At 45.0% G+C, this 12830-nt stretch overlaps 1 protein-coding gene across 1 annotated transcript in view; it reads right to left on the bottom strand.

Moving 5' to 3' along the window:
• Nucleotides 1-360: 360 nt before the first annotated feature.
• The window catches only part of MYH10 (myosin heavy chain 10), a 97584-nt gene continuing 85114 nt past the window's right edge, over nucleotides 361-12830 (bottom strand). The window contains exons 29-41 of the mRNA XM_082067385.1: nucleotides 12338-12442; nucleotides 11150-11302; nucleotides 10565-10813; nucleotides 9856-10068; nucleotides 9153-9365; nucleotides 7723-7884; nucleotides 6492-6620; nucleotides 5170-5258; nucleotides 4809-4932; nucleotides 4496-4704; nucleotides 3576-3684; nucleotides 3035-3207; nucleotides 361-2099 (exon numbers count right to left, since the gene is read on the bottom strand). Of these exons, the coding sequence (XP_081923511.1) occupies nucleotides 1955-2099; nucleotides 3035-3207; nucleotides 3576-3684; nucleotides 4496-4704; nucleotides 4809-4932; nucleotides 5170-5258; nucleotides 6492-6620; nucleotides 7723-7884; nucleotides 9153-9365; nucleotides 9856-10068; nucleotides 10565-10813; nucleotides 11150-11302; nucleotides 12338-12442 (2073 nt within the window). The 3' untranslated portion in view covers nucleotides 361-1954. The remainder of the gene's footprint in view (nucleotides 2100-3034; nucleotides 3208-3575; nucleotides 3685-4495; nucleotides 4705-4808; nucleotides 4933-5169; nucleotides 5259-6491; nucleotides 6621-7722; nucleotides 7885-9152; nucleotides 9366-9855; nucleotides 10069-10564; nucleotides 10814-11149; nucleotides 11303-12337; nucleotides 12443-12830) is intronic.

Below are 12830 nucleotides of genomic sequence, written 5' to 3' on the forward strand. Positions count from 1 at the left end.
GAGCTGCTGCTGGACCCAGGGCTGAGCAAACACCATCCCCGGCTGCAGCCTCCGCTCCAGCCTCTGACAGCTCCGCTGCGTCCAGGTGGGAGTTGGGGAAGAGCCTGGGGCAGCAATGGAGCCCCCAGGCCCTGCTCTCCACTCCCCTTCTCTTCCCTCATCACCTTTTTAACACACTCAGGTTCCTGACTCCCCTCCTTTCTGCCGGGTAAGGGCAGAAACAGGGCTGTGCTGCAGCTCCTGAGCTGCCCTTAGGGGGCAAAGGCTCAGCCCTGCCCCAGCCATTCCTGCTCTATTTAGGTCAAAATGAAAACAAGAAACCCCCCACGCAAACAAAAGAGGAAGAAGGGAAAAGGCAGCTTCCAGTCATATTCTTGTTTATTAAGGTCAATGCCAGCCTCAGGAGATAGCTCTTCCGGTAAGTAAACAGAGCAGGCGGCCACATCTATCATGAATAAATTTATTGTCTTACAAAAATCATTGTCTAGAAATATGGGTATACAAGAAAACAAGATATCTGCAGTCAGATGCCTGGTGGTCAACAGCCAGTTTGATTAAAAATATCCAAACACACACAACAAAACCTTTGTGACAGATGTTAAAGCTTTTAACCAAAAAAGGAAATCCATGGTTTTTGAGGATGTGGCAGAGGAAGTTTCCTAGTTAACACTGATTCATTGTCACTAATATCAGTAATACCACTTGGACTAGAGAGGTACATGATATGAAGCACAGTCAAAATTAATACATTAAATCATTGTTATATAGGCAAATTATATATGTAACATTGTCTTAGTACTGTAGTGTCTAAGGCACTTTCTGTAATGTCAGTTTTTCAGCTATTTAAACAAAAAGAACACTAACTACTTGCTGTAATACTGTTCAAAATAGTTAAAAAAAAAAAAACAACAACCAAAACAACAACAAAACAACAGAAAAAAAAAAAAGGATTCACATCCACTGGCATGTTAACTCGCAGGCAGGCAACCCCAGCGCTGAGCCCTGCAACACGGGCTCCCCTGCGCCCACGCTGCCCTGCCCGCTGACACCAGGGACACCAGGCTGGCTGCTGAGCTGCTGCCAAAGCCTCGGCTCTCGGTGCAGCTGCTCAGCTTCATGTCCTGAAGACTGACTCAGCCATAAAGTAATAAATTAATTTAGCCTGTTGTGTATGTTTATTTCCCACTGGTGTTCACATTATACCAGCCTGAATATATACAGAGATCTGTGGGGCATGGCAGCAGCAGCTGTATAGACGAGGAACGGTGACTCTGTCCCAGTTTGCCTGTACTGCATGAACACTAAACTGGTGGTGCAGGTGCCAAGAACACTTCAAAATGATATTTCAGGTTAAAAATGGACACTAACTCACTCATCCCTACATTTCCCTCTAACACTTCCCAAGGCCTTTTTTTCACAGTTCACTCACTGATTGTGTGCGGATCACAACAATTAGGAGAAAAGAGAGATACAGGTGCGGTTTGGTCTTCAATGATCCAACAGACTCGCCACAGCCCAGGGCCGCCTGAGCACAGCAGAAATGGAAGGATGTCTGACTGACACAGCATGCATAGTCGTGACAATGGGCCTGTCCCAACCACCTGCCCTCTGGGAATGAAGTTTCTGGATTGATAAAAAAAAGTTTCATCCTTCACATGATGCTTTAGAAGATGGCTTTACAATGAGTATCTGGAAAAGAGATGCACTGAACAGAGATGATCTCATTTTGTTTACGATATATAAAAAAAGCAGTTGTACCTATATCTGAAGCAGGGTACATATGGTGAGGCTGGAGAGCCTTAAGACATAGCTGACCTATGACAATAACCTTGTAGCATGCCGACGTTCCATAAGGCAGGTTTAGGGCCACAAGGCAGTTCGGTGGTCGGGAACATCCCCTCGTCCTGCCGATTGTTGTGTACAGGTCTCTGCATGCAAACGGTGTGACGGGGCTCTACTCGGCAGGGGCCGGCTGCGCTTCGTTCACGTCGCTGCCTTTGCTCTCCGCGTCGTCATCCGAGAGCTCCAGAGAGGCCCCTTCGATGTGCAGCTGGCGTCTCCCGGAGCGGCTCGAGGAGAAGGTGATGGGGCCCCCTCTCCTGCAAACAAGGAGCAGACAGTGAGCGCCAACATGTCACACCTTGCAGCCCAGTCTCCGCACTGGTGGCCACCCCTGGAAGTCCCCACTCATGTCCCAGGGAAAGTGGCAGCTCAGTTCCCAGCCCCCCGGGGGCAATTTCACATGTGGAGTTTTGAAACCTCCGCTCTGACCAAGGGGTCAGCGCGCTGCGTGCAAACACCTTCCGGTGCTCTGGTATCCCTGCTTAGGAATCACCTTAATCTGGCAAGTCCCAAGTCACTTAAAATATTGTCTGTGCAAGCACCAAGCACAGACCAAGCACTAAACAGAGTGGGTTCACTAAAAAAGAAAAAAACCCCACAGACAACAACAAAAACAAACAAAAAAACCAAACACAACCCAAACCAACACCGGCTGCTGGTTTGCAAAGTGCTGCACTGCACCCTGTTCTCCCTTCCTCCAAGCCCACCAGCTCAGCCGCTCTCCCTGCTGAGATGGTTTTTGTTGTGCCACAGCCTCACCATTGCTGACTCCCACCCGCACTCGATACAGACCCTGATCTCTGACAGAACTCAAGGAAAGTCTGGAATGCTCCCACCAGGTGGGTCAGGAAACAAGGAATCTACCAGCCACGGGAAAGCACAACTGAGCTGTCTCTGCTGTGTTCACCTACAGCTGCACTGAACTGACAGGCCCAGGGAACCTGCCAACACGAGCTCCAAAAAGTCCAGGCTCAAGAGTTGTCAGGAATAACCTTGTGGTCCGTCATCTTCCTTGTTACCACCGCCAGGCTCAGTCAGCAGTTCCCAGTGGGCTCCAGTCTGACCCATCCCCTAACGCCAGCAGCTCTGCTTCTGCAGTTCCACACCTGGGAGCTCCCCAGGGCCGTGTTACACAGACCGGCTGTGGGGACACAGGGGCTTGGGGAAACCCCCGCCCGCCGCCACCACTCACCGTAGCCTGTTCTTCAGGGTGCTGACCTCCCGGCTCAGGCCCTCATTGGCCTCTGTGGCATCGTCCAGCTCACGCTGTAGTTTACGTCGGGAAGCATTTGCGCGTGTGGCCTCTTCTTCAGCCTCTTCCAGCTGGCGTTTGAGCTGCTTCATTCTGGCGTTCGCCTTTTCCATCTAAAACACCGAAGCAGGTGCTCAGGATCGCACCCGACAGCCGCAGCCCCAGTTCCGGGTGAGCTCAGGCTCCCGTCCTCCCCACCCGCCCAGAGGGAGAAGAACCCTCAGACCCGCTGCAGACACCAGCCTGCGCTCCTGGAACAACAGATCTGCGGCTGGGAGAGCAGGACATGGAGCAGCCCATCACACCAGAGCCAGCACCGGGGGTTTGATTGCTGAGAACTGCTCTACCAGTTTAGTTATCAAGGCAGATGACCTTAGCTCTTTTTGCTAACGTGCTTCTTAACAAGCCCTTTCTACACAAAGTATAGCTTTCTTAGTTTTTTCCAAGAAACAGGCCTCAAAAACTCAGCCCCTACACCTACCTGCTCCTTGTACTGGTCTGCATGTCGACGCTCATCCTCCACCTGCATGAAGACTTCTTTCAATTTCTTCTCTGTACGACGGACCAGTTTGTTCGCAGCTGCTCTTTCCCTAGAATAACCAAAAGACATTGTTTGGCCATTATTTGTCCCAGTAGTTGAAGGCGAGGAACACGAGACCTGTCCTTTCCAAAAGGCTCTCGCCTCGCTGTGTAACTGATACTCGAGTCCTCTTATCACGCCTGTCTCCGCCAACAGAACGCATGCAGCTTTGATGCGCTGCTGCTCAGCTGGGATGCAGCTTTGCACACATGAAATGTTACCCTGGAGCAGCACATAGTGCAGGCTAAAAAGAGGGATAAGAAGGTGCTTTTTCACAATGAGACTGAACAAAGCAGCTTTACAGCTATCGCTGCTCTTGCGGAGCCAAAAGCACAAAAAGAGTGAAGATGGTGATAAAAGCCAGGCCTCCTTCAGATTCTGGGAGAGATAGCTAAAAGATCAAAAACTACTTGGAGGACCTAGAAAGCAAGGAGAGAATTCTGCAGAGCACAGGATTCATCCCCACTGACCCATGCTGCCACAGCTAAACTGGTCAGCTTGCTTCCTCTACCCAGGGACCAGGTGTCTCAAGGGGATGTTTCGCCTTGTCTCAAGAAACTTCGGCAGCACCTTGTGGATCCCGGCATTGCCAGTTAACATATCCACCTTCAAGAGTTAATTCAGCGGTTTCAGGCACAAACCGATTCTGAACCTCCCAGTTACTTTACAGCTGTCTCATTAAATGTGTCCCTCAAAACAGAAGGTTTCTAGATAATAATCCCCGATGTCTGTGCTGTAAGCTCACATTTCATCCCTACAACAACTTAAAGCACAGAGGTTTCAGACTTTCAACTGACAGGGCAAACAGAATTTTTCCTTACTTGGCTTCCTGCTCCAGCTGTTCTTCTAGCTGCACAATCTTGGCTTCTAGAGTAGAAATCGTTGCCTTGAACTTTGACTTCACAGACCCCTCCAGTTCCTGCAGTTTGGCTTTCAGCTCTTTGTTCTGCCTCTCCAGCTGCTGCCGCGCATTCTCACTCTTCTGGGCAGCGCTCCGCTCCCCAGCCAGCTCTGAATTAAGCGTGTCAACCTTTCAGAGGAGAAGAGTAGATCACTTGGTGCTGTTCAGTGCCTCCACGTAACCGCACACTAACACACAAACTGCCCCTCCAAAAGTGCCAACAGTGGGTTCACCTGCAGCGTGGTCTTTCGGAACCGTTCGTTGAGAAGCTCCATGTTGCTCTGCTCTTCCTCCAGCTCTTCCTCCAACTGTGCAATTCGAGCTTCCAGCCGGCGCTTCTCATCCAGCAGCGCTGACCTAGAAAGGGAATATTTGGGTCAAGACAAGTTCTAGCTGCTGGCTGGTTTGCTTCTGATACTTTAGGCATTGCAAATTACCATGAGTAGCTACTGTGTCACCAGTTCTCCACATAACAACATGGAACTTTTATCGTGAACAAAGGTCAATACAGAATTTGCAAGCAGACTATCCAGAACTACAGCAGCTAGTGCCTCAAGTTCTTCAGATGGACAATTAATACATTTGACGACTCACTTTCCTGAAGCGCTGTTTGCGATCTCATCAGCCAGCTCATCCCTCTCCTGCTCAGCGTGACGACGGGCTCTTTCGGACGCAGCGAACTCCTAGGAAGGTTTAGGGAAAGATTTGTTACAGCACTAGGAATCTCCAAACTTCTGCAAACAATTCAGCCTTCTAATAACTACTGGGAGATTAAGTGATATCCCCAAGGTCTTTTAATGGATAAGCAAAAGCAACAGCTGTAGAAGCAGGACACAGCATCCTGATATTTCACCCCTTAACTTCCACACACAACTACAATGGATTTACTTCTCCCTGTCCCTGAAGTGTTCCGTGCACAAAGTTAAGGCAAAAAAATCTGTGAAGATCAGTAACATCCAGGCCACAAACAGCAGGAGAAAACCATTCTGTCACACACTAACACACACATTCAGTGTAAAGCGGGCACTAAATTAAGTGAATTTTTTAGGTTCTTACAGAGCACACAGCATGAATGCACGTATAGAAAATAAAAGCTTTAGCATAACAGTATAAACAGCACTGAATTAATATTATAAATCCGCACAAAGCGTAGAAACACCCAGGAATTTGCTAAGAGGACAACTACATGCACTGCAAGTGCAGGACCGACAAGTTTGAAGTCCACAAAAGCATGACATGGAGAAGCTCTAGTAAAAGATAGGTTATCTGCAAAAGCTCCAACAGTAAATGTAGTGAAATCAGAGTAATTGCTCCAGACTTTGATCTGCAGCAAATACAGGACAAAACGGAGGCAAGTCTCTCACACAAAGCAATTCTGCTGATGTCTGACCCTGAGGCAGATCAAGGAGACAACAGGAGATAAGGGACATGTAGCAGGACCTAGAGCTCTTACATAAATCGCCAACAACGAGGGCACACATGCCCGCAAGAGAAAGGGATGAGGACCTGAGAGGGCAGACAGACAAATCTCCACAGACTTAAATGTTCCACTGAGGTACTGGGGAGATAGTTGGGTTTTTATATATTTCCAATAACCAGTTTTAGTCCTGACACCGTGCTCTGCACCTTACAGAGGCTCTCGAACCACTTTGCAGACTTGAGCAACGCCTCAAGTCTGTTGAAGCAGCAGTAAAGCTTTCCTGCTACTCAATACAGAAATGAAGTCCAGACTACCAGAATGATTCCTACAAAGCCATAAAGAGTTCACTAGTGATCTGGGGTGGTGGGGCAGAAGAGAAGCTTCTCCTGGTTCCCATTTCTCTGTTCGACTCATGAGTTTGCTTTTTACCTTTTTTATTCGCTGATCTTCACCGCACTCTAGGATGAAAAACCAATTTCTTGGATTTCAATCTCACCTCTTGGAGCTGGAGTATTTCTGCTTCGAGACCTTTGAGCTTCTTTTCACTCTCTTTGGACTGCGTGAAGATCTCATCTCTGGACGCGCGGGCTTCTTCCAGCTCCCGCTGGTAATCTTTCATCTGAGCCTGTTGGTGGCAAGCAGAGGAAAGAAAAAAGCCTTGCTGCATTAGGACAATCACAACATTTTTTAGTAGCTTTGAAGTAGTTTGGCTCTTAAGAGGTAAGGCCTTCCTCCCAAAGTGGATTCATTCAACTTAAATGCATTTTCAGTTCTTATTTTCATAGTGAAACTTCATTTTCTCATCTTTCCATCGCCCAGTTCCTTGCCAGAAATATCACATTGTAAGACTTCACTTCATTTATCCAGTCTGTTTCTTGTAGCAAACAACTGCACTGAAGAGCTGCTCACATTTGTCACAAAACTGATGGAAAAATAAAGCTCTTGCAATGACTTATAAAAAATGTACTTAAATTCACCAAAAACTTGTTGCAAGTATGCAAGGTAATAAAGTGTTCTCCATGCAGAAGTACCAGGAGGCACTGTTCTGCACACCCAGCAGCACAAAGCGACGCTTCCCTTGGGAAACGCCGTTAACACAGACCGAGATCTTAACCTGCACAAGTTTGAGATGCTGAAGGAGTAAGGAAGTTGGAGAAACGCATCTTTATAATCCACTGGTCACTTATTTCAGGTGCTTGGATGGAAGTGCCCAGAGATGGGGTGTCCCATCCCCTTGCACTGGAGAGGTGGGTGCTGCTGAGAACCAGCATTTTTTGCTTTGATTTGCACTCCCCCCTCAGCCCAGAGCTGCCCTCATTCAGCCAGAGGAGGATTTGAAGCATGATTGCCCAAGAATAAAGTGGACAGGGCAGAAAGGCAATTTAATTTGTTATGTGCTTTACACGGTTTTGCCACGGCCTCATGCTCCTGCAGTTTTGGGCCATGGCACTGAAGATTATTGGCAAAACTGAACCCTACCAAATGTTGAATGTTTTTCTGGGAATGAGCATCTTGGAGTTTTTTAAAAGCAGCTAAAATTGACTCCTCCTTTTTCTCTGGAGAATTTTTGGCTGAAGATGCCTTAAGAAGTGTGACTTGAGGAAGCAGCAGTGAGCAACAGCCAAGCTCAAGTCAGTAAATTCAAAGACACAACCAACCATAAATTTAAAAAATGCAGCCTGGAAAGCAACACTCAGTAAATCCTTATACAGGTGAGCTGTGCCTACCTGGAGCTTACGGAGCTGTTTGATTGCTTCATCTCGAGCCTTGTTGGCAGTTTCTATCTGACCTTCCAGGTCTTTCAGGTCCATCTCCATCTTCTTCTTGGCCGCCACGGCCAGAGCTCTCTGTTTGCGCTCGTCTTCCAGTTCTGCCTCCAGCTCTCGCACCTGGGAAATCAAGGCATTTAACAGGCTCAGTTCCGGGAACGGAGCAAACAAAATCCTAAGAGAATGGTCAATGACTCCAAAAGGCCTTTGCAGAATTAACATGACTCGATTGGAAAAGACTACAGAACACAAGCTACACGGGCAGAGGCTGTAGATGGCAAAAACAAACCCACAAATTGGAAGCAGAGATCTCTGAGCTGAGAAAAAGGAAAATTAAGACAACAACTCGGCAACTGAAGCATTTCCATTTCATCTGTTCAGCTGCTTAGTGATCAGCTTCTTCCCTAGCACATCCGTTCACGCTTAGGTGTCGCTCTGGGGCAGATGTCGCTAATTCTGATTGAACCATTAAGAAGAAAATAAGAAATAGAATCATCTCATTTTCTCCAGGAAAAAAAAAAAAAGAAAAAGAAATAATTTGCTTTCAAACAGCCACGCTACCAGCAATTATACACCAACTACCTTATTTTTCCTTCCCCAAAATAAGCCAACATGAATTAAGCCAAACTTACACAAAAATAAAGCTGAGCCAGAAATGCCCCAGGTTACCAACAGGAAAGAATATATTCTGTTTTGAAACAAGGCTCCCTCCTCATGCGGGGTCCAAGAGCTCTAGTCCAGTGCAAGATAACAGCAATTTTGCATTGCAGTGAACTTCAAAAGCCCTTCAGGCCCATGCTTATTTCTAAAAGATCTCTATATCGCTGATTCTTAGTAATTTTATATTTTTGTTTTCTTGTGATAAATCTTGAAATATTTGGTATTTTTTTCTCAAAGCTTAATCTTGATTTAGACCCATCTTTTCAAAGCATGAAATTTTAAAGGCATTTCTTGGGTCTCTTCTGATCTGCTTTGTGTTACTAGAATTCTCAACTCGGGCAAACCTGGAATGTGCCACAATTTCAATTTAGGAAGCCGTTCACTTAATTACAGTTTATCTCAGCATCCATGGATTTGCTCCTGTACATCAAATGAAATGGGCTTGAAAGTCCAAATAACAAATCCCTGTCCTTGAAACACACCCGCACAGCAACAGCCCAACCACTGCTTGCACGTGGAGTGTTTTCAGAGAACTAACGCCTAGCTGACAGTGGTCTGTCCTCAACAAGACCTATTCTTGCAAAGATTAGTGCTTGGGATTTCTACAAGACAAGATCTTTAAGTAAAGAATTTTATTTTTCTGGTAGAAAGTTATCACTGTAGCTACAGAGCTCTGGCAAAAGAACCTCACGCCCCTCTCGCTATGACGTTGAGCAAAGCAGACATACTTGTTTCACCAGCATCCGCTTTTTTTCTTCGTTCTGTTCATCTCTGGCTTGCAGATCTCTCTCAAACTGGGCTTTCATAGCTTGCATGTTCACCTCCAAACGAAGCTTCGCATCTTCTGTGGCCTGCAGTTCATCTTCCAGTTCCTCCAGCTGAGTCCTCATCTCTTCAACCTGTTGCTCTAAAGTTCTCTTTGACTTCTCCAGCTCATGGACCTAAGCCACAAACATTAATCAGACCCTCTGCCTCAGGTATCTCAACGTCAGCATTTTTTAACAGCAAAATAAGACATTATATGAACTTGCACACTACATTTTGTGATACTCAGAATTGGACAATGAATTAGAGCAGGCAGAACAGCATCTCTAAGCCTGTATTAGAGAACCAAACAAACAGCTACACAGATGACAGGAGAGATGAGCTGTGTAATGTCACAGAAAAAATTAGTAGTGAGACAAGCTCTTAAATCGAGTTGCAGCTGCCATTATGACTAATGGCCAAGCAGCTTCAGGTCTTCACATCTTTTGAAGTGGCTCGATGTTATTAAAGAACCCCTTATTCTGAGCTTTAATTCCTCCAGAAATTTGAGCTATAAATCAGCTTCAAAACATATTTTTGTATCAAATATACTTCTCCAACCAGGCAGTTTTCCTATGTTATTGCCTATGCAGTATATAACAAAACAAAATGTGGAAACGTACTTACATTTTTGCCCACATCATCTTTAGAACTCATTAAGTCTTCCATATCTGCACGCAACTGTTTGTTTTGTCTTTCAAATTCTTCCTTAGCTTCCAGGGCTTCTTCCAAAGCCCGAGCCAAAGACAGAGCTTTGGTTTCCTTCTCCCTTGCTTCTGCTTCCGCACGATCTCTTTCCTCTGCATATCTGGCAGAGATGTTCTTTTCTTCCGCCAGCATCTGAACATAAGAAATAATTAATCCATCTCCTAAGTTCTATAATCGGGTCCTTCCTGCCTCAGGTGTTTCAGTCAATGAAGTGGTTAATGCTTGAAGTGTAATTGCTGTCCAGTCTCTCAGTCTTGATCAAAGTGCTAGTAAGAAACCAGCTACAGCTACTCTGGGATGACATGAGGAAAGCAAGCTACTAATAAGGATTACGTAAGTTCTATATTATTGCTATCTTTTAGTCTTCACATTACAATAATACTCTTAAGTTTTTGTTCCAATATAATTTCCTTGTTGTACATAAAGAGCTGATTACTTGGTCTAACAAGACTCAAAGCTGGCATTTAGCTCACTGAAATTATAAGTGAGAGATCACTCTTAACAATGGCAAAGCTGCTCACAAAAGGTTTATCAATAACCAGTTTCTCCAGGCTCCTTAGTGTAGTAACAATATAAACAAGATGTCATTTAAAAATCACAGCAGCAAGATGACAGGAAACTAGACTACCTGATCAAACTTCTTCTGCTTTTTCTCCAAGTTAGAAACAATCTGGCGCTGATGATCTAGATCCACCATCAAGTCATCCAGCTCTTGCTGCAGGCGATTCTTTGTCTTTTCCAGTTTGTCGTAAGCCATTGCCTTCTCCTCTAGGCGCTGGCTTAAGGACTCCATGTCCTTCAATAATTTCTTCTTATTTTCCTCCAAGCCTTCAATGGTTCCCAAGTCATCATCTACCTTTTTCTTAGCATCAGCCAACTGAGATTTAATAAAAGAAAATAATGTTCCTTAGCGCATCAGGAGAAGGAAAGAAAGGCATCAGGTCCAAAATACAAAACCAAAAATAGATGTTATTGCTAAAGTAACACAAAAATTGTGAGCTAGTAGGATACCAAGTAGGGCAAAACCCAGCCCACTACAGCTGGTTCTACTAGTAATGATTGCAATGGAGAAAGACCACAGGAAAATTGATTCCAAAATCTGGTCTAGTACATGTGCAAATTACATGACATTTTTGCAAGATGTTTGGGACACCAGTTCATCTCACCTGGAACGCGTAGGTCTTACGGAGTCCTATCGTTTCCAACAGCTTACCTGAGACTGCAAGGCGAGCATCTGCTTTTCCAAGTTCTTTCTGGCCTCCTCTTCCTCCTCCTGCTGTTCTTGCAGGTTGTTCTTCTCCTCCTCCAGCTGCCTGATCCTACTGCTCAGGTTGAGTTTCTGGCGCGTTTCTTCCTGCAGCAGCTCCTGTTACACCAACAGGCACATTCCAAGTTCAGTTTGGTTCAGTGTGTGTTATCTGTGGCCTCAGGCTCCCATCCTCCATTACTCTATATGGAGTTTCAGGTTTGATAATTTTTCTTAGAATATTTTTGTACAAGGACATGCTTATGAAAACATCTGAGTCTTCAAAAAGCCACTGATCACTCATTATGGGCACACTTAAGCCTTTATAAAGTGTATTTCTGATCAGGGAGTCCATGCCACTGTCTGTTCTACAAGTTAGTGGAGGATACTTTTCCATCTTTAAACAAGTATAGAAGTCACCTTCAAAATTTACTTTTCTTCTCCCAGATAAGCAGATAGAGTCCCTATTTTAAACCACGTGGGAAGAATATATAGCAGCAAATCCTGCAATGGCAGCAAGTTTCCAAGTCTTGCTGCATTGTGTGAATGTAAAGTCAGTTTAAAGATAGCTGTACTTAAGCAGTGGAAACTTCTGTCATAACAGAAACTAACGAAAGGTGTAACCACCCATCCTGTTCACAGAGCTCTCCAATTGTGATTAACATTATTCAAGTAGTCACCATTAGCATTTTTATACAGGGAATTAATTGATTAATTGATTAATTGATGAATACACGCACAAAGCTGCATTATTTAACTCCAAACACCGGCAGTTTGAAGAACTTAAACCGTCAGTAAAAGAGAGTATTGTCCCTCATGCCTTTCATATACCCCAAGGACCTTATTTACATTAATATTCTACTTGGAAAGGTGTTTTTGACTTAATACTTATCTCCCACAGAGACAAAGAAATAAAAGACAAACGGAAAGCCTACAGTCTAGCAAGCAGTGAATCTTAAATAATGAAAAATTGGCTCCACACTCAGCTGAGCAGTCAATATACACTGCATTTCACTACTGGCTTCAATAGGAAATACAGCTTCTACCCAAGGGACTTTCCAAACCACGAATGAAAACATAGCTTCTGTTATGCAGTTCGCATTTCAATGAGGAAGAAAGCTTCAGTGCAAAGTTCAGGCTTCCCTGCACACACACCTGTGTATCCTGAAGCTGAGATTCCAAACTAGCCGCATCTTTGGCAAACTTGATGCTTTTCTTCTCTGCTTCTTCCAGGAGACTTGAGACATTATCCAACTCGTTCTGAAAAGGAAGGAGTCGAAAGGTAACGGCGTGTGGCTGACTACAGCCATGCCTGCATCCCACCGGGAGCTGGGACTGCAGAACATCAAACCTCAACAAATTCCAGATGTGGCAAGGCAACAACAGAAGCCAGTGCAGAGATACAACAAGCTAAAAATACTGAAGTTTAGTTAGAAACTTGAAGTTGGATGTCAATCTTGAACTTTAGGGCATAACACAACAAGAGTTAGGCTTGATATTTAGCAGAGCATGTTCCAATATCTGCATTCATATTCAAATGCTATATTTAATTTTAGGACCATCTATTTTCGAGGACCATTAATTCAGGGAATATCAGGGTGGCAGCTGGGTTTAAAGCATCACTGCAAGAGAACGGATTTCTGCCAGG

This window comes from Streptopelia decaocto (genome assembly GCF_964273445.1).
Source record: "Streptopelia decaocto genome assembly, chromosome: 16".
Taxonomy (NCBI): Eukaryota; Metazoa; Chordata; class Aves; order Columbiformes; family Columbidae; genus Streptopelia; species Streptopelia decaocto.